This window comes from Hylobates moloch, unplaced genomic scaffold (genome assembly GCF_009828535.3).
Source record: "Hylobates moloch isolate HMO894 unplaced genomic scaffold, HMol_V3 SCAFFOLD_1, whole genome shotgun sequence".
Classification (NCBI taxonomy): Eukaryota; Metazoa; Chordata; class Mammalia; order Primates; family Hylobatidae; genus Hylobates; species Hylobates moloch.
The window spans coordinates 148,694,746-148,721,699 of record NW_026652276.1 but is presented as its reverse complement, the minus strand read 5'-3'; the positions used below and the strand labels follow the sequence as shown (position 1 = coordinate 148,721,699).

Here is a 26,954-nt window from a genome sequence, read left to right as displayed (position 1 = left end):
AATGCTAAATGACGAGCTAATGGGTGCAGGAAATCAACATGGCACATGGATACATATGTAACAAACCTGCACATTGTGCACATGTACCCTAAAACCTAAAGTATAATAAAAAAAATAAAAAAAATAAAAAAAAAAGAATCAGAATTGCTATTACTTTTGATCACTTACTGCATGCAAGAAAACGCACTAAATAGTTCACATACTATTATTATCTTTTTAATCTTGCCAGCAATCATGGAAGGCAGGTATCATTCACATATTACAGAGGATGGAACTGAGAACTTTTGTTGTAAGGTGACAAACCTAGGACTTGAGTAGAGCATTTTCTGCTTCTAAAGAGAGTTACTATATCATGTTATATATCAAATGTGTATATATAGGTATATGTGGATGTTTTAATGTGTATGTGTATATATATGTTTATAGGCATATACATATACATGCATATATATTTGCAGTTCAATACTTGTTACTGAGTTTCACCTCAGAATATGATTGCCACTAACGTGTCTCTATTTCTGAATATTAAATTATCTGTCAGTTACATCACTTGGAGTCCAATGTTAATCTAAAGAGATGCTGTTCATTCTTTGTTAGTTATGTTGAATTCAGCTCTCTTCATCTTTTTAAGTTACAGGTTTTTATGGGACTTTTGCCTATAAAATATTTTAATACATGGGTATTGATGTTATGTTTCCAAAAAATTTAAATGTCTCTAGTACAACCATAGTCCTTCTCAGGTACATTTTTATGTAAGTCATACAGTTTTCTTCATAATAGATGTTTGAATAGGATGGAGCTATGAAATTTCACTCCCTTATTTATTTTATTATTCATTACAGGAACATCCCTCACTAGGCCAACTGTCAGAGAAATTGATAGACAACAACATTAATGTCATCTTTGCAGTTCAAGGAAAACAATTTCATTGGTATAAGGTATGTTAACTCTGAAAATGTGAAAATTAAATTTTTTTCATTGGTAATTGAAATTAAGACATTTCTTTAGTACCACAGATAAGGATTCTGGAATTATTATACTTTGTACAATCTAAATTCTATATTGTATTACTAAAGTATCCTTTACAATGTGTTAGCTTAGCATTTAAGTATAAATTCTGTTTAGATTTGTAACATCTAGAACCAAATCTGAGATCTGAGAATTGTATTGGATACACTTGAGTCCAGCCTGATGCTTAGGGTGGTCTCAAATGTGACAATAGTGGAGAAGACTTACTAGGCAAAAAGTAGTTCACAATCCATCTTTGCATCTTGCATGTCTAGAGTGCTGCTTCTTATTCTAGTACATGAGCATATCCTCATAATACGTTAAAGTTGGAGAATATCAGCTTAATTCTAAATAGCACTGACACACCTAGCTTTGGTCTAGGTCATTCAATAATGGACCAAAAGGGGCCATTGAAGTGTCTGAGTCAGTCAAAGCCTTCACACATAAGAATAATCTTGGTGGTGTCTGGAGTCTTTTGGGCCAGGTGAGACCCTCACGCAAAATAGACAGCAACTGTATCACACTGGAGGTGCCATGGACCCCCCAGCATAGAACTGCTCCTCTGCAACCCTGCTATAGCTTTCTTTTCACAATCTTTAAGGCCCTTTCTCTCTAGAAACTCTCTTGTTCTCATTTTCATGAAGCTATGACACCCTAATTTTCATTGTGCATCTCTGTTCACTTGGTCTCCTTCATCTCCTTTGCTATCTTTGCTTCTCTCATCTACTCCCTAATTATACATCTCCCCTCAGTGGCCAGTCCCTAGTGCCCTCTACTTATTTTTCAAAACTGCAGAGAAATTACATGTTTTTGGCTTCGATAAATTCTTGAACCCATTTCCATTTGCCACAAGCTGGTGTTCCCCCTACCAGTTTCCCTATTACCTACCTACTTTATCATCTGAAAGCACTACTTTAATCATAATACTTCTTCCTTTGGAAATCTATGGTAAAGCTTCATTTATTTATTTAGGGTAAATGTATGGAGTACAAGTGCAAGTTCATTACATGTGTAGATTGTGTAGTGGTGAGGTCAGGGCTTTCAGGATATCTATCACTTGAATAGCACACGTTGTACCCATTAAGTGATTTCTCATCATCCACCCCACTCCCAGGCCCTCACCCTTCCAAGTCTCCGTTATCTATCATTCCACATCATGTATACACATTATTTAGCTCCCACTTATGGGTGAGAACATGTGCTATTTTTCTTTCAGTGTCTGACTTAGTGAAACTTTATTTAATTCCTTGTTTTCCCAAAGGTATATACCATGGAACCACTTTTTAAGGTAACAACAAACTAACATCTGCAGAAGTAGGACTGTGGCCAAAATTAAATGGCCCAAACCACTTTATTAACAATTGTAACAGCTTCCACTTATTGGGTACTTAACTATTGTCAGGCATTGAGTTTGTAAACATTTATTAATCTAATCCTCTTAGCAACTTATAAAAATGAGGGTAGTCATCTTAATATGCCCATTTTAAAGATGAGGAATCATATTTTGGGAGGTTAAATACTTGCCCAAGGGTTTCTAACAACCCAAATCCTGTGCTCTTAACCTCTAAGCTTAATAGTTGACTTTGAAATGCCATGCAGCTTTTTATAGCTTTTGCTTCCTCTTTGCTGTTTCTCTAACATTATTTCTTGGCAGCATTATTGGCTCTAGCAGTTTCTTCCTGTTCCTTTAAAAATTTGCCATTAACTGATAAACCATAAAACCAGGTTTATTATTAATTAAATTATGCACAAAGTCAGAATCAACTGGCTCCAAAGCCTGGGAAGCTCCGATGTGAGCCCCATGCATGCCCTTGTAGTCACCTCCTTTGACTGCCTAGAGATCTTTTTTATCAATCACCTTTCACCTGGGTTCTAACAACCTCATGGCTGATAATCCATCCTCCATCTGGCTGCCAGGATGATCTGTTGAAATCACAAGTGTGACCACAGTACTCCCTTGAGTAAAAGGTTTCAGCGTTGCCCTCTGAATTAGAGGACCAAATCTCTAAGGTGGCACATGAGGCCATGTGGTCTCTGCTTGCCTTTCTGGCCTCATTGCCCCACTGTTCCTTGCCTTGCAGGGACGCTTCTCATCCCTCCAGCCATGCTTCTAATCCTCCTGTGCACAAGCACTCAGACAGGCTGTTTCTTTCCTCTGTGCCTTTGTTCTTGCTGCCCACCCTCGCTTCTCATTTCTGGAAGCCCTTCTCCCTCATTACTTTATTAACTCTTACTCATACTTTAAGACATGGCTTATAAGTCATCTCCTCCAGGAAACAGTCCTTGGCAACCTTCCCCAGCTCTCAAATGCTGGCCAGGTATCCCTCTCATTAGGGTCTGTGCACATCTCTGTTGTTTCATGTGTTCACATGTACAGTGCTTAGTGAAGAAATTGTCATTTATATGCTTGTGAGATCCTTAAGGGTGGAAACTATGTGACCTAGTGATTTGGCATCTCCAAAGTGTATAAAGTAGGAGCTCAATAAAAGTCTAATAAATGAATTTTTAAAATGTATAAATGATAAATTTTTCCTTATGACTTGAGATACCAAATTGTTAGTGTCTAAGTAATGGCTGGCATCCAGCAGGAACTTAAGGATATTTGCGAATAGAATAAAATGCAAGAATAAATGGATTTCAAAACCTTTTACCATCTGATTTCCTATAAATATGTGCCCTTTAGTCAGATTGGCTTTTTTCTATTTTTGCTTCATCTTCAATTCGTGTAGACCTTTAAAGCCTTTGCTCATTCTCCCTAAAAATACCTACGGTCTTCTCCATAATAAGCAGCATCCATTAAGAACACATACCCTATGAAGTTTCCACTTGTGACATGATTTTTCCTAACTAAAGAAGTTTTGGGAAATGCTGCATTAAATAGTGTTAAATCATTTCCAAATTGCAGGCCTACTCTGAACCTTTTAATTTGCAAATGTGCATTTTATGTTTCTAAGTGGAAGAAACCATATGCAGAACTTCCCAAGCTTATTTGCCCTCAAAAGCTTTTGTATGTTTAAAATCTCTTGGGCTTTACATTCCATGGAAGATGTTTGGGAGATGCTCATCTGCATTTCGATTGGATTTTTAGGTCATCATGTACAGTGATTCCAGATGCACACACAGTCATGCACATGTACAGACACACACAACCACTACATGGGTATATGTTCTGGCTGCTCTACTAGGTTGCTTATATTTTTCTTGTGTCTTATAGGTTTTCATTCATTTAATGGTTCACCTTCAACTGATAACTACAAAAATATTTACTATTCGTTGGTTGCTAACCCATTACATACTATTGTCATTGTTTAAATGCTACTGATATGTTTTATAGGATCTTCTACCCCTCTTGCCGGGCACCATTGCTGGTGAAATAGAATCAAAGGCTGCAAACCTCAATAATTTGGTAGTGGAAGCCTATCAGGTATGTATATATATTATATACAATTTTTAAAATAAAATTTTTACCCCAATTTCTGTGGCAAGGTACAAAGTAGCACCATGTCATCTCGAAAGGAGGAGTAGAAAGCATATTAGATTAGGAATTAGGAATCTGAAGTTCATCCCTGGCCCTACTACTAACTAGCTTTTTGCTTTGGGAAAGTCATTTCTGCTTTCTGTGCCTCAGTTTTCTCACTGACAGTCAACAGAGATTGGGCTAGAGGCTATCTAAATTTCCTTCTACATCCAATGCTCAGTGAATCATCAAGTCATAGCTATAGAATGTACATTATTACCATGAAATTGCATCATTTCCTATGCCGTAATGATAAAGTAGAAGTCCACAGTTACATAAGGCAATAATCTGCCATGGAAGTTGAACTATCTGGGATATAGCAATTATTAAGAGGACTCTCTTGGGGTCTCTATGATCAACCACTTGATTGTTCAACAATCACTTTAGCATTTTTATTAAAAGAGTTTGATTAAAAGAATCACCTTAGTAGATATTCTGTTTTCTTGAATTGATGGTTGTATGCCGTCATCAGTCCTATGAAGAGTGAATGCCTCAATGCAAATAATTTAAAGAAGCATCTGTTCTTTCAACCTGGGTCATTCCTGAATAGAACAACCTCTGTTAAGATGTTGCGATAATAGTGACTGCTACTTTTTTAGCACTAAGATCCAGTCACTTTCCATACATGACCTCATTTAGTCCTCACACCTGACCTATAAGGCAGGTGGTTAGTACTCACATTGTATATTAGTAGAAACCAAGACTCAGGAAGTGAAACAAACTCATCAAAGGTTGTTCAACTAATAAGCAGAAGAAAGTGGGATCAGAATCCAGGTGTTCCTTTACTTCAAGCCTCAGGTGCTTCCTCCTGTGCGATACCACCTGTTTTTCATTGTTTTACAGTGTGTCAAAAGATATGCTTTATGCTACCTTGAATTTATGGGCCAACTATAAAGTCTCGCTTTTCCAAATTATCTGACTCTCTTCCTGACACGTAGAGTTTAATAGTTAAATTGTAGCCGAAGCATTGTGGAAAAACCTCTGGTTTCTCTTCTCATTTTCTCCAGACAGCACCTTCCTTCAGCTTGGGCACAAAAGAGAAAGGCAGGAAGTAGACACAAGATATAAAATGAAGAACTTGTTTAAACTTTCATCTTCTAAAAGGAAAATAAATCTTGCTTGATTTGTTTTCACTGAGGATAGTTTTTTATGTCTGAAAAGTACATTGAGTAAAATAAGGAAGAGCATCTTAAATTACATCTTTCTCACTGTTACAAAAAAGAAGAACAGTGAGACTGAAGAGGGGCTTATCACAGAAAATCAAATGTGTCTACAATTCATTCCCATCAGTAGTCTGTTCCCAAGAATAATCAAAATAAGACAAGAGCTTATGCTGTAAGAAACCACTCTAAATTCTTTAGTATGAACCCATGTATTACTCCAAACAAAGTATATAAATTTACAGATTTTTACCTGTGTGTCAGACTGCCCCAGTTGCAAAGGAGACAGCAACATTTGGTTATTTTGCCTAGCATAGGTATGCAATGTATATATTTTATATATTTTATATTTTATATATTTTATCTTTTAAATATATAAATATATATTTTTATTGTTTATTTGTAGTTTTTTATATTGTTTATTTTTTATATTGTTTTATTTATGGTGGGGGAACACCAGCGTGTGGCAAATGGAAATGGGTTCAAGAATATATATAAAATAAATATAAATAAAATATATATTCTATATATACATACATATATATATGCAATGTAAAGCCCACTGTTGTTCTGATCAACCGTAAACAGTGGAAAAATAATACTAAATCCAACAAAAACCTACTGGGGCTAACTACTCTCCTTAAGTTGGAATTCTGTTATTATTTTATATATGTTTATGTTATCAAAAATCTTCTCAACTTTCATTTTGTCTTCACAGTCCAACAGAATCAATTCACAATCCATTGAAGAATTATATAGAATCTGCCTCTGTACCTATTAGATACTAAAAGGGAAGCTTAAGATTATGTCTGGGGTTGGATTTCTGAATCCCCAAACTGAGCAAAATTTTAAGGATTTGTCTTCCTGTCAGGCTTGAAAAACATTGGCCTAACTAGCTAAGATCTTTTTCTTTTTTTTTTTTTTTTTTTTTTTTTTTTTTAGATGGAGTTTTACTCTGTCTTGCCCAGGCTGAAGTGCAGTGGCGAGATCTTGACTCACTGCAACCTCCACCTCCCAGGTTCAAGTGATTGTCCTGCCTCAAGCTCCAGAGTAGCTGGGATTACAGGCATATCACCCACACCCGGCTAATTTTTGTATTTTTAGTAGTCGCAGGGTTTCACCATGTTAGCCACGCTTGTCTGGAACTGCTGACCTCAAGCGATCCACCCACCTCAGCCTCCCAAAGAGCTAGGATTGCAGGCGTGAGCCACCACACCAGGCCAACTAAGATCTTAAGAGAAGCAGAATTTTAGAAGGCTAAACTGAGGATGCTCATTGTGTTAGGCATTTCCTTCTGATCTGCCGGTTGCCACATATCAACATCCTTGTATACCACTGGAAGTTTATATTGATTTACCAAAATTATACAATTAGTTGTTGCAGTGTGTATGAGCTCTCTGGAAGACATAGTCTTACCTACTGTAAATATTTACTTTGAGAAATTAGAGGAAAGTCTCTTGTTCTAAAGATATGCTGCCAGAATTCCATGATCAATTATTTGTCAGTAAGCACGTGTTTCTTTGTTGATTATACCATCGAAGAAGAGAAATCACTCAAGTAAAGAATTAGAAGCCACTGGAAATTATTTTTCATTTCATAACCCGCTGCTCACTCTCTTTCTTTAGGCACATACTTCATTTTTCCTTTTTTTGTTGTTTTTTTTTTACAAGCGAAGGATTTTTGCATGTGGTAGACTCTTAGTTGTATGGAATAAAATGCACACAGATCTGAAGTATACATTAAAGGTAGCTAGATCCTTTGGAATTTGAAGATTGTAATGAAAGAAATTAGTGTGTGCCTGCCACACAATAGGCATTAAATAGATATTTATTGAATGAGTGTATACATGGGTGAATAAACGAATAAATGGTTTTCTGCCCAGTAAGAGGCCCTATTTTTGGTATTAAGGATTGCAGCAAGCTTGACTGACACAAACAAGTCCCAGGGACTTGGGAAAAATTCTGAGCCATTCTTGGAGAGCCTTACAGAACCATATCTGTCAGGTAATTCTTGCTCCTTCAGTGTAGAAATGGCCTCCCTAAAATGTACTTGTCAATTCTGTGTCAATAAGTCATTTTAGCTATCATGATAGTCTCAATTGTTTGAAACAAAAATATTTCTTTAGCAGCTTCATATGACAGAAGCATTTTCCACATTTTAAGGTGTCAAGATTTACCCTTTGTGATGATATATGTGTTCTCAATGTTTAATTACGCTTTACCATAAAATATAGTTATTACTGGATTAAAAATGACTGTTTTGTTAACAGACTGATAAATATCTTTGAAGGGCTCAAAATGCAGTCATGGAAATATGTAAAAAAAAAAATAGAACAATTCGAATGCAGATAATCTAATCCTTCAGTATTTCTTATGTATTTCAAATATAATTGGGTCATTATGTGGAAACACTGTTTTTATTCATCCTTTTATAGAAACAGACTCTTTGATCTAGTTAAAATTAAATCTATAATGATTTAATAAGCTTGACTCTGCTTTGTTGCTTACATTTGAAACTACTCTCGTATGTAATTTAAAAATAATGTCTCTGCAGAAGCTCATTTCAGAAGTGAAAGTTCAGCTGGAAAACCAGGTACAAGGCGTCTATTTTAACATTACCGCCATCTGTCCAGATGGATCCAGAAAGCTAGGCACGGAAGGATGCAGAAACGTGACAAGCAATGATGAAGTATGTGGGTGTGCATTTTTCCCTTTTAAAATAAACTAACTTGTTTGGCATACTTTCTTATGGAAAAAGCAAACCATTCTGAAAAATTTTACTTACTACTGACTAAGAATTTTATTTATACTTCAAGGAAACTTTCATTGTCTCTCCTCAAAGTTCCTACTTGTTTTAACTCAGTTGATTGTTCTCTCCAACTCTCAGGTTTTAATATGTATATGTGTGTGCGTGTTTGTGTAATATTAAACAATTATGTATCAATAGTAACTTTAAACTTAGGTGTCATGACCGGTATAAATTAGGAAATCACATATTGTCAAATAAGTAGTGTCTATGCTTATAATAATGATAATGCCTTTTTGATTTTATATTCACAAATTCTCAAAGTAAACGTAAAATTGAAAGTCACATACCACAGAAAAGAATGGGAATGATAGAGCAGTTGATAAAGGCTAAGAATTTCAAAACCTTTCACTTTGTGATTGCCCCAGTACACTCATAATTATCTAAATTATATAGAAGGAGGTAGGGAAATTTATTAAGAACAATACAAAATGGGAAGAGTCATCATTTACCAAAAAAAAAAAAAAAAAAAAAAATGGAATGTAAAGGAGAGAGATCCAGATTGTAACAGTATCAGGAAAGAGCACCAGAGGAGACAGAGATTCTCCAAGGATTGGCACAACAGAGAGAGTATCACAAAGAAACATACTCTTTAAAGGAGTCTTTTTTGGGTGAAGTGATTTTGAGTGAGTCATTTACATCATGAGGCATTGTCTCATTTTTAAATGAATGACTTGGACTAGAAGATTTCCAACCCCTTTTCCTCTAAAGTGCTATGATGATTAATTATGTAATGTCATGCTATAGAAAAAAAGAAAAAGTTATTGAAAGTGATAGAAGATTCTAAAAATGAATAAAAGAGAATCTTTAGTTAGAATATGTTTTTCTATCTTAGGAATTTTAGAGCTGTGTATTTTAAATTAATTATTGCAAATTTCTAATTCTGTGGTTTCTTCTATGATCACTCCGTGGATTTTGTTCAAAGGATATCATATACCAGTTTGCAAAATACACTTTGGCTTTTCATTAAAACTACAGAGAAAACTTTTTACTAGCAAATATAGCACTAAGTTACTTTATGAAAAAACGGTTAGTGTCTTAGAAATAGTTATTTCCTTCAAAATCTCATTTTGGAAGAATGGTTTTTCTTACCTTTTACATTGTTTTTTTACTTTTCATTTGCTTACATGCCATCTTTCCTTCATTTTCAGTTGAATAGTATAAATAGTTTAACTCTCAGGAATAGTCATATGACCTCTTAATTATAGAAACCCCAGAGTATGATCTACTGTTAGAGATGGCAGTGGCCACATTAACTTACGTATCTGTTCAGCTTCAGCATTCTCAAAGACAAAAGCATTTTAAGCATAACACCAACTGTATTGATTTTAATATTATGGAACAAATTCTAATGTTTCATGTATATATAAGCCAAATTTGGATACTTTATATTATTATATCATAGATATATATTCCAACCAAAAAGCTCAGCACAAATTAATTTTAAATTGTAATGGATCTCAATCCAACGTGAAAGAAATATACCTTCTTATTTACCAAAGTACCTAAAGATGATAAGGTGAGCCAACAAATATAAATAGACATATTAAATCAATTGTGTTGTGCAAAAAGAAGAAATAGAGAAAAAGAAAACATTTGACCAATTCCTGCCAGCACACCTCATTAGTTCTGGGCTATCTTCTTCCATGGAGACAAATAGATAACCTGTGTTGAGGTCTTAAGATTTGAAAGAGAGTCCTAAACATTTTTCTTTTGAGTAACATCAGAGAAAGCCACAGGTTTTCCTCCACTGAAACTCTGTATAAACTAAAATTTAACTCTGAAACTTTACTTGGGCTCCTAGAAAATAGGAACAAAATTAAAATTGTTCATTTGAACATCTTATCTCAGGGTTTTGAATTTTTTTATTTATTTATTTATTTATTTTTGAGATAGAGTCTCACTGTGTCACTCAAGCTGTAGTGCAGTGGTGCAACCTCGGCTCACTGCAACCTCTGTCTTCCGGGTTCAAGCAATTCTCCTGCCTCAGCCTCCCTCCCAAGTAGCTGAGACTACATGTGCGCACCACCATGCTCAGCTAATTTTTGAATTTTTAGTAGAGATAGGGTTTCACCATGTTGGCCAGGCTGATCTCAAACTCCTGACCTCAAGTGATCCAACCGCCTCAGCCTCCCAAAGTGCTGGGATTACAGGTGTGAGCCACTGCGCCAGGCCTCATCTCAGGGTTTTAAAGCAGTAGAGCAGAAGCCCTTTACTTTGGTTTATGTGATCTATCTCTAGTGTCAAATATTCAATACCCTACATTTTAATGGCTGAATTTAGAAAATGGCCTATTCTTTCTCATGTTTGCTAAGAAATTAATCATCAGCGATGGGGTAGATGCTTCAAATAGGCTTGCACTCAAGTCTATTTAATGGTGCAATATAGGGATTAGTAGTCATTATATCCTTCAACTCTCAAGTTCATTAATTGGAAAATAAATGACATTAAAAAGATGTTGCATATATATGAAAGAGATTACATGTGTTTATTTTACAAATATTGTTAATTTCTCTAAGATGGTTTCTTATCAATTCAGTTATTAACAGATATAATATTGGTAATAAAAATAATTAAGGTATATAAATATATTTCCTTTTTCCTCCTAAATTTAGGTTCTTTTCAATGTAACAGTTACAATGAAAAAATGTGATGTCACAGGAGGAAAAAACTATGCAATAATCAAACCTATTGGTTTTAATGAAACCGCTAAAATTCATATACACAGAAACTGCAGCTGTCAGTGTGAGGACAACAGAGGACCTAAAGGAAAGTGTGTAGATGAAACTTTTCTAGATTCCAAGTGTTTCCAGTGTGATGAGAATAAATGTCATTTTGATGAAGATCAGTTTTCTTCTGAGAGTTGCAAGTCACACAAGGATCAACCTGTTTGCAGTGGTCGAGGAGTTTGTGTTTGTGGGAAATGTTCATGTCACAAAATTAAGCTTGGAAAAGTGTATGGAAAATACTGTGAAAAGGATGACTTTTCTTGTCCATATCACCATGGAAATCTGTGTGCTGGTGAGTATAAATATATACAGGCAGCTTTTACTTGTCACTATTACACCAGCATAGATGTTAAAGTATCTTTAAATCACATGTTTATAAATTAGCAAAACTGAATCTGAATTTGTTATTCAAAGTTTCAAAGTCCATGAAATTAGGGCATGGCAACAGATTTATAGTACGTGATTTTGATATTTATATTTTAACCTATTTTATACAGGAAATGCTTCAAAATAAAAACCTAAAATTAATTGTTATCCTCATGCTTTCCTTGATCTTGGAAATAAATATACCAGAAAAGGAAATGCTGATGATATCTGACACATTTTCTAGAAGAATCAGAGTATTCTTCTAGAAGAATCAGAGTATTCTTCTAGAAGAATCAGAGTATTCTTCTAGAAGAATCTGATTCATTCTGGTAAATGGTCACTCCCTCCAGCTTGCTCAGAGGATTTTATTTCTGTCAGGATGATGAGGAGTGAGCTATAAGAGTATACTTTTCATTCATATGAAAATCCTTAATGCATTATTATAAATGGTATTCTAAGCTGGCAGTAATTTAAGCCTCTCCAGTTTATTTTGGGCCACCACCAGCAACAAAACTGCCAAAGGACAGCATTCTTCAAGAAAATACTGCCTTACTAAGTAATCTAAAAGATTCGTCCTTGAGGCCACACACAGACCAAATTTTAAACATGAAATAAATTAAAATAAAAATACCAAGATTACTCTTGGGCCATTCAATTTACTGCCCCCTACAGGTTAGATTTCAGAAAATCTAATCAACATTAGCAAACTGAAACAAAATACTGTTTTTAAATGAATTAAATAAACTACCTGTCATCTGAGTTCTGTGATAATTTTCCTGTGACAATATGCTAAATTTACTCATTGAGAAAAACATCTTTTTAGTATTTGCATTTTAGTAAATAAATACTTGTTAAATTCTTGATGAATGGAAACATGTCATCATAAGCATATGGGATATAACAAACCTATAAAAAATAAATGTTTTAATGTAGTCCAAACTGAAAATTTAGCCTGTATCACCTAAATATGCAATGGAAAATTGTCTTTTTATTCTATAACATACATAGAATATTTTAATATACAAACATTTATTCAGCTGTAACTGACATCATGGGTAGGATGGACTATAGATGACTTTAGAATGAACCAGCAGTTGTCTACTGTATTTTACAGGGAGGAAAAATATTATTTTACAGTGAAGAGAAAGAATTTTCTGAAGTCACGTCCCACAGCTGTCAATCTCTCAAGAGAGTTTCAAATACGTTTGAGTATTTGTCCCAGTCTCTGTTTGCAGTGAAATATCGAATGTACTAGCTTTTCTATACGAGTATGATACTACTGACCCACAAGCAGTTGAGAATCTGCTTTGAATTGTTTCTGTATTAAGTGCAGACTGTAACTGACATGTACTTTCTCCACTAGTCTCCTTTGGGAATAAAAACACATGTTCACAGGCCTGCTGGCGAGGATTCAGCATAAGCCTGCACAGCACAGAGGGCTTGGCCAACATTTGTCTGGCCTGGACCTCGTTAGTTTTACACTTAGCAAATTGAGCTGGTCCTACAGTAGAATCTGTGGAACAATTACCCTGTGAGGTACTCAGCAATAAAAGAAGAGAGAGAGGGAGCTAAGAAAGGAAAGCAAGGGAGAGAGATAGAAGGAAGGAAGGAGAAAGGAAGGGAGAGAGGGAGTAAAGAGGAAAGTTGGTTTGTGGTTAGATAAGCTTCAGAATTCCTATATAATCATGTGAAATGTACCCCCTTTTGACGATTTCTAGTGCACATTGGCATATTAAGTTTTGGACACTTTTACTGTCTAAAATCCATTTAACTATGTGTAACTGTGTTTTCTTCACCCCACATGCATAAATGTTCCCCCACCACACACACCGTCTTTCTTTCTTTTTTTCATTTACCATCTAAGAACAGCTCACAGTATAGAGGAGGATCTGCTCTGCTAACTTACTAAATAATGCACTGAGGATATGAAAGCATCTGTTCAACTTCTCAAGAGACCTGATCTTTAAACATGGCACTAGCAGTACTGAAGAACTAGAAAGGTTTGCCTCACAGTCCTGCAGTTATCCTAGGCCTTCAGCAACATCAGAAGACTGAGAGAATAGTTGATGGAAGCCATATCAAATACCTGTATTTTTTCTAATTTCAAGTCACGCAGTTAACATTACTTCGGCATTTGCAGTTTCTTGATATGTGTGTTTTGAATGTAAAACTGAATATGCAATGACATTCAAGTAGTCTGGCAGCCACTGAAGCAGGGGTGCCCTTTGTGCTTGTTAGCAGAGTGTATTAGCATGGGGAGATTATCTACAGTAGAACAGCCTTGAAAACAGATCCTCCTAAATCCAGCACTGTTTGTGTCAGACCAATGAAAAAAGGGATGCTGTTTCCATTCATTGGACTGTCAGTGCGTTTCCATGGAGATGATAGAGGAATCCATGGTTGAAAACTCTTTACAAAGTCAGTGATCCAGATAACACAGGTCCTGCGGTGTCTTCCTCACAGGGCATGGAGAGTGTGAAGCAGGCAGATGCCAATGCTTCAGTGGCTGGGAAGGAGATCGGTGCCAGTGCCCTTCAGCAGCAGCCCAGCACTGTGTCAATTCAAAGGGCCAAGTATGCAGTGGAAGAGGCACGTGTGTGTGTGGAAGGTGTGAGTGCACCGATCCCAGGAGCATCGGCCGCTTCTGTGAACACTGCCCCACCTGTCATACGGCCTGCAAGGAAAACTGGTATGATTTCTCTGACTCAAACATACACAAAGAATAGCTACTTTTGTCCTTTTTTGTTCTGACTTCCTTAATCTGAAACGTTGCTGGATACATTGTGACCACCATGCTAAAATAGAATTAAATGAGAAATGCTATGAATTAGAAGACTTGAATTCAAATCTTTGACCCCTGGATAGCTGTGGAAGCATCAGAGTAAATCCGAACACTCACTACCTTAGCTTTTTTTGAAATCAGAGGTTGCCTGCTACCCAGCTTACTATTTAGTAATAGTGTGATCTAGGACAAGTTGTTATAATTTTCTGTGCCACAGTTTCCTGATATCAAAAGTGAGGATAGTAATGATACCTTGCTGTATATCTGTGAAAGAATCAAATGATTCATATAAAAAATTCACCCTTGTACTTGATGCATGGCAATCATAGAATAAATGTTAGCTGTTACTGCTATGTTTTATATTTAATTTTTGTGTGTGTGTGTGTGACAGAGTCTCGCTCTGTCACCCAGCTGGAGTGCAGTGGCATGATCTTGGCTCACTGCAAGCTTCGCCTCCCAGGTCCACGCCATTCTCTTGCCTCAGCCTCCTGAGTAGCTGGGACTACAGGCACCCGCCACCACGCTCAGCTTTTTTTTTTTTTTTTTTTTTTTTTTTTTGTATTTTTAGTAGAGACAGGGTTTCACCGTGTTAGCCAGGATGGTCTTGATCTCCTGACCTCATGATCTACCCACCTCGGCCTCCCAAAGTACTGGGATTACAGGCGTGAGCCACTGTGCCCAGCCTTATTTTTAATATTTTAATGATAAAGAACAATGGTGTCTGTGACGCACCCTAGAAATAAGTGATATATAAATGAAAGGTGATACGTTAAATGAAGGTGACATTTCTGTTTTGTGCCAATAAATCTTTCAGTAACAATTTGAGATCTGCACAAAGACTTCTAATCTAAACACTGTAACTTCCAGTTTGTTTTACTCAACATTTTAAACCATTGACTTTCTCAGATTAGTAGCTCAAGTAAGTTTTTTAGAATTATCCATGGCAATTTATCTAAATCATTTGGAAATGCAATCCTTCGATGTAATGATGGAGTTAGTTCTAATGAACATAATCAAAATTTGAATTGTTTCTGCATTGTTATTTTGTCTTTTTTTTTCTTGCGGAAAATATGATAGTCTACCACCTTTTTAAAGAATAAATATTTTCAGTTCTGTTTCCCCTTGCAGGAACTGTATGCAATGCCTTCACCCTCACAATTTGTCTCAGGCTGTACTTGATCAGTGCAAAACCTCATGTGCTCTCATGGAACAACAGCATTATGTCGACCAAACTTCAGGTAGGCCAAAGCGTAATAATCAAAGCACAGAAGAGTGTCTGCAGAGGATGATGCTCCCGCAAAAGACCCATAATTAACCATGCTAAAGAAAGGACTGGCCGGGTGCGGTGGCTTACACCTGTAATCCCAGCACTTTGGGAGGCCAAGGCGGGTGGATCATCTGAGGTCAGGAGTTCGAGACCAGCTTGGCCAACGTGGTGAAACCCCGTCTCTACTAAAAATACAAAATTAGCCAGGTGCAGTGGTGGGCACCTGTAATCCCAGCTACTCAGGAGGCATAGGCAGGAGAATCCCTGGAATCCGGGAGGCAGAGGTTGCAGTGAGCTGAGATCGTGCCATTGCACTGCAGCCTAGGCAACAAGAGAGAAAACCCATTTAAAAAAAAAAAAAAAGAGGACTGAGGGCTTCATTTTTAAATTATGAAACATTGCTTTATTCTTTATAACAATAATAAATGTGTGTTTTTGTGTCATCTTCTACCTTAGATACTTCCTTCATGTTCATTGGCTCATTTAATGTCATACAACTCTTTGAGATTGGTATAATCTCCATGTTATAGATGGGGAAACTGAGGCTCAGGGAAATTTTGTATGAGGGCTATCTCTTAACTAGTAATGTTAAGATACATGTCTTAGATCAAGATCTTCAAACTAAAAGTTCCATACCCTTTTCATTATGTCACATTTATAAACACTCATCCTTAAGCTATATTTTTATCAAACTGAAAAGTACTAGGAAGGAATGGTCCTTTTGAAGTTACATATTTTGTAAAAGCAGATCATCATTACTTAGAATTTTTTGGCTTCACTTGAAACATGAAAGCAAATATCGATTAGACATGAGGAAGTTCAGAACTAGAAGCAAGTTTGGATTATGAAGGAAAATTATGGCTCCGCAGATTTTATCTCTTAGTGAAATGAGTTTACATGGGGAACTCATATTTCTGGTTCACTGAGGCCTTGACAGCCAATATATTTGGATGCCTTTCCATGGAAGTACATTGCGTGGGAATTCAGCTGTGTGGATGAGAGGAGAAACCTAGCCACTCAGCCACACCACAGCAAGCATACTCAGTGGTTACAGGGTACCATCTCTGGGAGATTTAAAAAACTGAATCGCAAACTCATTATACACTATACATTAATATGTGCAGTTTTTGTATATCAATGATACTTAATAAAGCTGTTTAAAAAAAACAACAACAAAAGCAAAACAAAACAAAACAAAAGTTATTAGAACCCAGAACCTTACTTTGCACAGGGGTAAGGTGTGGAACTCTACATGCATAAAAAACTGACCTTGAAATTATATCTTTATTAAACATTCCTATTGCAACTATTATTTCAAGTCTCTCCAACCTGTAAGAAAAATTCCGGCTCTTAGAGAGACTGCACAAAAGAGTAAACTTTCTCCAGAGTTTTGTTTCCTTTTTCCCTCACATCCACACTGATCTTATCCCATAACGAACTTGGCTCTGAAAAGAGCCCCATGTGCTGCCAGCTGGAGCTGCAGCAATCACTCCAGAAAGCCAAGTGCCTTTCTAATAAATAGGGCCTTACTATCAACATGTCATTTATTATGTTAAGTAAACACTACTTTGACTTAAGTGTTGTTACAAAAAGTATTCTCTTAAAGCTCCTTAGGAAAAGTCCCGGCCTGACCTAAACTAAGGAAAGCATGGGCTAGGCATGAATTTTTAACCACTCATAGCATTTAAATATGCATGCAGATTTGAGCTCTGAAAATGCCCTCTGTTCTAACCTATTAGAAATATTTCTAAAATGTGTCAGTAGCTAGGGGCCGCCCCTCCCCTTCACAACTGTTGTGCAAGGAGAGGGAAAGGGCATTTGTTAGGCACCTCTATTATCTATCCACTCAGTCGCACTTAAAGGCTGTTCTTTCAGTCTCTCTGGCTGAGCTCCCACCAGGCGAGAAGCCAGTAAGTGGGATCAAGCCACGTGCCCCCTCTGATGATCTACCTTAGCTGACTGAGTAGTCCTAAATCCACCAGAGGAAATGACAGTCTGTCAGAACAAAAGGCTTGTATGTTATGAGCCTGAAGTTACTGTGGAAGCCTCAAAAGACATCACCTTTGAGCAGAATATTTTGGATTCTCTCTCTGTGAGACCTGTAGCAACAGAGACCTACACTGGCATTTGGTGTTTCCATTCCAATTGTAGCTCTGGGATAGCCTTTGACCTTTCTTTCAAAGTACGTTATCACAAAAAAAAAAAAAAAAATAGGCTTAATTAAGTCTTCTCACTTGAGAGGAACCCTTTCCCTTATCACTGAGCTTGGCCTTATTCAAAAACATATTTAGTCCTCACTGGAAATTCAGACCCAAATCTCCCAGGATTGGTTGGGTGGTGCACTATGCTAAGTCTTGGCAGGTCACCTCCCTAGTGGCCCTTTCAGGGAGACCTTGGAACTTTGGATGAGGTCCCCAAACTCTGGAGAATTGGTGGGGGAACACATGGCTCTTTAGCCACAAAGTAATTTTATGAATCTAGGGCAGCTGGTGAGTTCCATGGAATACTTGCCTATTGTGCAACCATCTTCCTCTTAGATTAGGGTAATGCCTCTGGCAACAACAGAGCCTGTAGACTTTCAAGCACCAAATCTTTGGCAATGAGGGTGTGCCAAAGATCTGGTGCTAAAATGAGATCTAACATGCCCCTTCTCTTAACACAACATTTCTTTTTCCAGCTAGTAATTATTTGTCCTAAGTATTATTTGTTCTTAAAATACACAGTGCATTTTTAGAGGCAAATGGAATAGGTGTAGTTAACAGACAAGTAAAAAGTAAATTAATGAAAATGACGAATGATATTTTCACGTTGTCCCAAATTGGACACTCCTATTTCCTGGAGAAGCCATGTATAGTAAGAATGAAAATTTACACTTCAATTTCTGAAGAAATATTTATTCACCTATTAGAGTAGTTTTGATTTTAGCTTCTGCAGATGTTTACTTTATTTTCCATTACTGGCATGGAACAAATGAAGACCAAGCATAACAAGAAAAACATATCCTAAGGCCCAGAACTGCTCAATAATTTTTTAAAATCCTATTTTCCATTTAGTGATCAACAGTACACACCACAAAAACTATTCCTCTTTCTGCCTTGGATAAAATCATGCTTGGTTATGGGACATGGACATATTCCAGTTAATACAATTAAAGAATCCAGGTGCAAAGGAATAATATGATTGAATACCTTAATCATGGCTATTTTCCAAAGGAGGTTTTTCTATTGAAAATATTTTCATAGTAAACGTGCAAGAAAAATTAGAGAGCTTACTGTTTTTGAATCAAAGGTAATTTCAATCCCCTGATTTGAAAATGTAGATTTGCAAATACCTTTGGCACTATTAATTGAGGTGTGAACATTATTTACTTGATAGACTCCTTGATTTACTTATTCCAATTTTTAATCCATTTATTTGTTTGCTTCATTACAGAATGTTTCTCCAGCCCAAGCTACTTGAGAATATTTTTCATCATTTTCATAGTTACATTCTTGATTGGGTTGCTTAAAGTCCTTATCATTAGACAGGTGATACTACAATGGAATAGTAATAAAATTAAGTCCTCATCAGATTACAGAGTGTCGGCCTCAAAAAAGGTCAGTAAATTCTAAAAAAGAATTGCTAACAGTATGTTATTGCCTAGTTACAATATTTAGGCCCTTAGTTAATAATAACATTTTTTCTCTATTAAGGATAAGTTGATTCTGCAAAGTGTTTGCACAAGAGCAGTAACCTACCGACGTGAGAAGCCTGAAGAAATAAAAATGGATATCAGCAAATTAAATGCTCATGAAACTTTCAGGTGCAACTTCTAAAAAAAGATTTTTAAACACTTAATGGGAAACTGGAATTTTTAATAATTGCTCCTAAAGATTATAATTTTAGAAGTCACAGGAGGAGACAAATTGCTCACGGTCATGCCAATTGCTGGTTGTACACTCGAACGAAGACTGACAAGCATCCTCATCGTGATGTGACTCACATAGCTGCTGACTTTTTCAGAGAAAAATGTGTCTTACTACTGTTTGAGACTAGTGTCATTGTAGCACTTTACTGTAATATATAACTTATTTAGATCAGCATAGAATGTAGATCCTCTGAAGAGCACTGATTACACTTTACAGGTACCTGTTATCCCTACGCTTCCCAGAGAGAACAATGCTGTGAGAGAGTTTAGCATTGTGTCACTACAAGGGTACAGTAATCCCTGCACTGGACATGTGAGGAAAAAAATAATCTGGCAAGTATATTCTAAAGTTGCCAAACACTTCAACAGTTGGTGGTTGAATAGACAAGAACAGCTAGATGAATAAATGATTCATGTTTCACTCTTTCAAGAGGTGAACAGATAAAACCTTAATCTTAAAAGATTATTGCTTTTTAAAGTGTGTAGTTTTATGCATGTGTGTTTATGGTTTGCTTATTTTTGCAAGATGGATACTAATTCCAGCATTCTCTCCTCTTTGCCTTTATGTTTTGTTTTCTTTCTTACAGGATAAGTTTATATATGTCACAGATGACTGGATTAATTAAGTGCTAAGTTACTACTGCCATAAAAAATAATACAATGTCACTTTATCAGAATACTAGTTTTAAAAGCTGAATGTTAATAGGGGACACTGTAAAGTATCGTCAAAACCTGAATAGCTTCATTGTGCACAGGTATGGAGTTTTGTATCTTCTTACCTGGTAAACTGAAGGGATTGTTTGGCCATTTCATTTATCTTATCATTAATTCACAAGATATTTAGAAATTCTGCCTCAAGCAAAGTACCACATTTTGAATGTTTTCTTAGATTTTGATTGCAAGTAGATGTCAGCATTTTTAAAATGAAAAGCTATATTATCTTCTCCCTTCAAGGCAGCCTAAGGATGTTCTTTCCCGGAATCACTCCAACCCTTCTTGCCAGAATTCATAAAAGTACAAAATTGGAGAATAGATGATATCTTAGAAATAAGCTATTTTTTTTTTTTTTTTGAGACAGTTTCACTCTTGTCACCCAGGCTGGAGTGCAATGGTGCAATCAGGGCTCACTGTAACCTCTGCCTCCCGGGTTCAAGCAGTTCTCCTGCCTCAGCCTCCTGAGTAGCTGGGATTACAGGCATCCACCACCGTGCCCAGCTAATTTTTGTATTTTTAGTAGAGACGGGGTTTTGCCATGTTGGACAGGTTGATCTCAAACTCCTGACCTCAGGTGATCTACCCTCCTCGGCCTCCCAGAGTGTTGGGATTACAGGCATGAGCCACCATGCCCGGCTGCTAATTCTCCTTTTTAGTGAGTTAGAGAACTGAGCCTCAGAAAACTTAAATGATTTCTCAAAAAACACTCAAGTGATAAAGTGGCCACATTGGAAAGGAGTTTCTATCTTCTCATTGCCAGGCCAGTGTTCATTGCACAATATTATGCTACCTCTTGAATCTTTAAAATATTCAATTGGCAAATGTTTTTCAATGTGATTTACTCAAGTCTTAAGTGTATGAGGAAAGTTCAAAGCAAAATACAAAAGAATAATTCAAACTGAATTGTCCATAATCAGCTTCCAGTCTTTCATGCTAATCAGCTTCTTAAGAGACTGAAGCATGGCATACCTACAGGGGAATTCCTTCGCACCATAGCCTGTATGAACAGTGTTCCCTGGAGTTCCCCAGTGCTCAGCTTGAGACCTTGATACATGGGCCATGAGCCCTGTCTTCCCCAGTGGAAATTTCTTTACACTTACCTTATCCCTATGGACTTAGTCTGATTTTATTGGCTAGCAGTCTAACAGTCCTGTGTGGATATACGGTTTTGCCCATGACAACAAAGGAATCTATTTGAAATATCTTTTTATAATTAACTTCCAAGATTTGCCGTCTTCTAGCACTTGAGTTAAAGTACTAGATACAGCATTTTGATGAAGACTAACTCCATCTCATATTCTATCCTAAAGAGAACTGAAAAACCTATAATAAATTGTTCTGGGGCCAATAAACACAGCAGCTCTATTAGATGTCCTGTACAGCCAAGCAATTTCAATGCTAACTTGAACTGCATTTCCTTCCTCAGATGAGAGATTGACATAATTCAGTACTGTGAGTCACTTGTATAAGAAACCTTTGATCACTAAAAATAATGTAAAAATTGGATTTAGTAGCCTAACACACATAACATTCTTCTTAAAAAGGAAAATGGATGGATGCCTGACAACCCTCCAAAAGAAAAAAGTGTAAGATAGCCATTAATTAAGATGGTGACAATTTTTGAAATGAACATTATGATGTTTATGAACAGTAAACAAATTTCCGTATGGAATGAATTATCCAAAAAGAGTATAACAAAATGAAATCCTTAAAAATCAAGGGTTTATATTTTTTTACACCCTCACTTGTTTGCACTAACTTTATAGTGGACCAAGGCTGTTACCATAGGAAGGGACAGACTTCCTTGTAGGCAACTCAATGTTAGACGATGATTGTTGTTATGCTTGCAAAGTCTTGTGCTTATCTTTTTTGTTTTTACTTAAAAAGCTAATTTTTAAAGATTGTAGGGCTTATATTTTACTTGAATAATTGATATCTTCCTGTGTAATGATTTGTGAGATGCGAATTAATATTTGACTAGTTAGAATTAATTAAATGGTAAGGGAACACAGGGTACTCTTAGGTTAAATAATGTATGTAAATAGAGTCTATTTTCAACTAATATGGCCACAGGAGCCTTTTGAGATTCATTGATATTAAACACAATTAATGAAATTTTAAATTGTTAACAGAATTGAGAACTTGAACAACACTTTTAGTACTGCAGCATTTCTGTGCCCTAAAGTATGTAATGATTTATAAATGTGCCATACATACACTACAACATAACATTTGCTTTGTTATGCATTTTATTTCTCTGGGGACACCATTGCACTGCAGTGCACATGTATTTATAAACATTTGTTATATTTTTGGAAACTTGCTAATATTTATTAAGTCATAGACTTTTCTGGAAGACTCAAAAATTCACTAAAAATCTGATTATGTCTTAAATGTTCAGTTTATCTTTGGTTTATTAAAATAACAAAAAAAATCTAAGATTAAACACAGTAGATATCTCTGGAGGCAGTTTTCCAAAACTCAACATTAAAATTTGTGGATGCATGAGATACAATCCTTCAAAGAATGAATCTGAAATATGTTTTTAATATTTACTTAATATCCATTGAAGATATCCTTATGTAAGACAACAGTCAGCCATCAGACACTGAAATATATTATGATAGACTATGAAGAATTTTCTCTGTAGAAGTGTATTCTTCCTGGAACCTGGTAGAGTAGATTAGACTCAAAGGCTTTTTCTTTCTTTTCTTAGTCCTGTTTTTTCCACTCACTCTTCCCAAGAGATTCCCTAAAGCTTCAAGCTTAATAAGCCTAATAGTGAAAAATAACTGAATTTAATGGTGTAATGAAGTTCTTCATTTCCAGACATCTTTAATTGATCTTAAAGCTCATTTGAGTCTTTGCCCCTGAACAAAGACAGACCCATTAAAATCTAAGAATTCTAAATTTTCACAACTGTTTGAGCTTCTTTTCATTTTGAAGGATTTGGAATATATATGTTTTCGTAAAAGTATCAAGTGAAATACAGTTACATGGGAGCTCAATCATGTGCATACTGCATTCTGTTATGTTGACTCAATATTTAATTTACAACTATCCTTATTTATATTGACCTTAAGAACTCCATTTTATGCAATGCAAACCACTGAGATATAGCTAACATTCTTTCAGATAATTTTCCTTTTCTTTTATAATTCCTGTATAGCAAATTTTTATGTATAACTGATTATATATATCCATATTTATACTTCATTGATTCCAAGATGTCACTTTTTCAATTTAACATCTCTGAAATTGTGACATTTCTTGCAACTGTTGGCACTTCAGATGCAGTGTTTAAAATTATGCTTGAATAAATATTACACTAATCCAACTTTACCTAAATGTTTATGCATCTAGGCAAATTTTGTTTTCTTATAAAGATTTGAGAGCCCATTTATGATAACATACGAAGGCAAAATTTCAGGACAATTGAGTCACGCACAACTCAACATGGAGCCTAGCTGATTATCAGCTCAGATCCCGCATATCTTCAGTTTACAAAAGCTCTTTCAGGTCCCCATTTATACTTTATGTGAGTGCGAACGACTTCAGCAAACCCTAACTTAACTAACAAGAATGGGTAGGTATGTCTACATTTCATTAACAAATTTTTATTATTTTTATTCTATTATATGAGATCCTTTTATATTATCATCTCACTTTTAAACAAAATTAACTGGAAAAATATTACATGGAACTGTCATAGTTAGGTTTTGCAGCATCTTATATGTCTTGTATCAATGGCAGGAGAAAAATATGATAAAACCAATCAGTGCTGTGAAAAACAACTTTCTTCTAGAGTCCTCTTACTTTTTATTCTTCTTTATCATTTGTGGGTTTTTCCCCCTTGGCTCTGATCACTTTAACTTCAAGCTTATGTAACGACTGTTATAAAACTGCATATTTAAATTATTTGAATTATATGAAATAATTATTCAGCTACCTGGGCAGCTGTTAATGTAAACCTGAGAGTAATAACACTACTCTTTTATCTACCTGGAATACTTTTCTGCATAAAATTTATCTTTGTAAGCTAACTCTATTAATCAGGTTTCTTCTAGCCTCTGCAACCTACTTCAGTTAGAATTGTCTAACACTACTCTATTAATCAGGTTTCTAGCCTCTACAAACTACTTCAGTTAAAATTGTCTAATACAACAATATTTTTAAAAAAACACTGCAATTGTCAAGGATGGAAAATGTGTGATTTGTGTAAAGAATTTTTACCAACTTTACATTTTCCTACAGATAAATGTGAAATTTTGATAAGAAGTCTACACAATGACAAGTATGGTACATAAATTTTATTAAGAATATTGAGTATAAAATACTTTAATTCTAAATTATAAGAAAATATAAATTTGCACATATTAATATAGAAATTCATTTTGTGTATATTTAACATAGCTTTTAAACTATTTTACATTTATTAGCTACTTCATTACGGTTTCTTGAGCTTCTGAAAAAAATTAGAAATGTATTAAACTTATCAGTAACATAAAAACGTATTTTGTTTCACCTAACGAGTACTGCGTATGTAAAAATAAATTTAATATAGAATATATTTTTAAATTAAATATTTGAATATAAAATAGCTCTAAGAAAGAATCAAATTATCACTGAATCTATTTCTTATTATTTCTGGCTTTGAATTATACGTAACTTAAATTGTCTTAAATGATGCAGAATATTAGAGAATATGATACTTTCACATAATATACTATGAACCTGTTCATATAACTCTGACTACTAACTTCTGTTTTATGTATTTATTAAAGAGCTGACACTGTAGTTTGTTGTGAGATGTTTATTTTTCTAACAGAGCTTATAACAGTTAGGACAAGGCATTTAATTAATGCACCATCCTGTTTAGTAGTAGGTGTTAATCAATATGAAATTCTCTGTTTTAAAATAAAAATGTAAAAACCTAAGAATACACAAAACGCTTCCTTATTTACTGTGTGTTACATTACTTTCAAAGCTTCCAGACAACAGTACTTTGTCCCACAAGGAAATGTAATAGCATCTATACACTGTCATTAGCAGAGGACATTACATAATTCCAAAAAGATACTACTCCTAGAAAATTGTAGGGCCAATGATAAACAGGGGAGGCCATCCTAGTTGTTCTTTTCCTTTTTGATAGTTATTTGCAGTAGAAACAGAAGAAATATTCTAATGACAAAAACCTGAAAAAAATAGCTAAAAGTTAAAACAGGCATTTTCTACGTGCCCAGAGACTTCTACCACCACCTTAAGTGTGACATATTCATAACCTTCAATTGCACATTCTCGAGAGTCAGACTTAAACTAATTGAATTTTATTGAATATCCATGTATTGTGATTTTCCTTAACCTAGAGAAGAGAATAAAGCAGAATGTGGTAGATGCTGAGATCAGCTCAGTCTTGGAGACCCTAACCCAGTGGCACCAGAGGAATTAAAGACACTCGCACAAAAATACAGAGCGTGGAGTGGGAAATCAGGGGTCTCACAGACTTCAGAGCTGAGAGCCCCAAACAGAGATTTACCCACATATTTATTGACAGCAAGCCAGTCATAAGATTTACTAAAAGCATTCCTTATGGGAAATAAAGGGATGGGCAGAAATATAGGGATGGGTCTGGCTAGTTATCTGCAGCATGAACATGCCCTTAAGGCACAGATCGCTCATGCTATTGTTTGTGGTTTAAAGAACGTCTTTAAGCAGTTTTCTACCCTGGGTGGGCCAGGTGTCCCTTGCCCTCATTCTGGTAAACTGACAACCTTCCAGCATGGGCATCAAGGCCATCACGAGCATGTCACCATGCTGCAGAAATTTTGTTTATGGCCAGTTTTGGGGCCAGTTTATGGCCAGATTTTGGGGCCTGTTCCCAACAGATAGATATATTAAAAATAAAATAAGACATTTAGACAGATTACCTGTTCTTAAGGAGCTTTTAATAGTTTGAAGGAAAAGATAGTGTAATGCACCTGGTATGGTTTGTCTGTGTCTCCACCCAAATCTCATCTTGAATTCCCACATGTTGTGGGAGGGACCCAGTGGGAGGTAACTGAATCATGGGGGCAGGTCTTTCCAGTGCTGTTCTTGTGATAGTGAATAAGTCTCATGAAATTTGAAGGTTTGAAAAATGGGAGTTTCCCTGCACAAACTCTTCTCTTGTCTGCCACCATGTGAGGTGTGTCTTTCACCTTCTGCCATGATTGTGAGGTCTCCCCCGTCGTGTGGAACTTGTAAATCCAATAAACCTCTTTATTTCTGTAAATTGCCCAGTCTTGGAAATGGCTTTATCAGCAGTGTGAAAACCAATACAGTACTTTTCGATAGAAGGTCTGTGCTAAAGAGACCAGCTGGACACTTACCGGCAGGTTTCACAAGTCCTTTAGTTTTGAGAACTCATCTCAATTGTGTTTGACTGCAGTCTTTCAAGCTTAGAATCCTGATTTTTTTAATGAGTGTTATTTGACCCAGTTCTTCCTTACTTCTTTAGTAACAGAACCTAACTCCTGAGTTGCAGCAGAGCACACAGTTGAGACCCCCAGACTCCTTTGTAGTTGAATGCAGCTACACAACTTAATATTGGCCAGTGGGATGGAGGAGGAAGTGATATGTGCAGCCCTGGGGCTCCCTTCCTCTTCCTTTCTGTTGTCTGGGACAACTGGAGCAGCGGTCCTGGCAAAGGAAGCCTTGTGC

The 26,954-nt window shown here is 35.9% G+C and overlaps 1 protein-coding gene across 1 annotated transcript in view; it reads left to right on the top strand.

Moving 5' to 3' along the window:
• ITGB8 (integrin subunit beta 8) overlaps positions 1 to 25,192 on the top strand; it is an 85,410-nt gene extending 60,218 nt beyond the window's left edge. Inside the window, exons 7-14 of the mRNA XM_032759688.2 lie at positions 843 to 938; positions 4,343 to 4,432; positions 8,239 to 8,373; positions 11,106 to 11,511; positions 14,049 to 14,274; positions 15,496 to 15,605; positions 19,067 to 19,230; positions 19,327 to 25,192. Coding sequence (XP_032615579.1) covers positions 843 to 938; positions 4,343 to 4,432; positions 8,239 to 8,373; positions 11,106 to 11,511; positions 14,049 to 14,274; positions 15,496 to 15,605; positions 19,067 to 19,230; positions 19,327 to 19,449 — 1,350 coding nt within the window. The 3' untranslated portion in view covers positions 19,450 to 25,192. The remainder of the gene's footprint in view (positions 1 to 842; positions 939 to 4,342; positions 4,433 to 8,238; positions 8,374 to 11,105; positions 11,512 to 14,048; positions 14,275 to 15,495; positions 15,606 to 19,066; positions 19,231 to 19,326) is intronic.
• Positions 25,193 to 26,954: the final 1,762 nt, after the last annotated feature.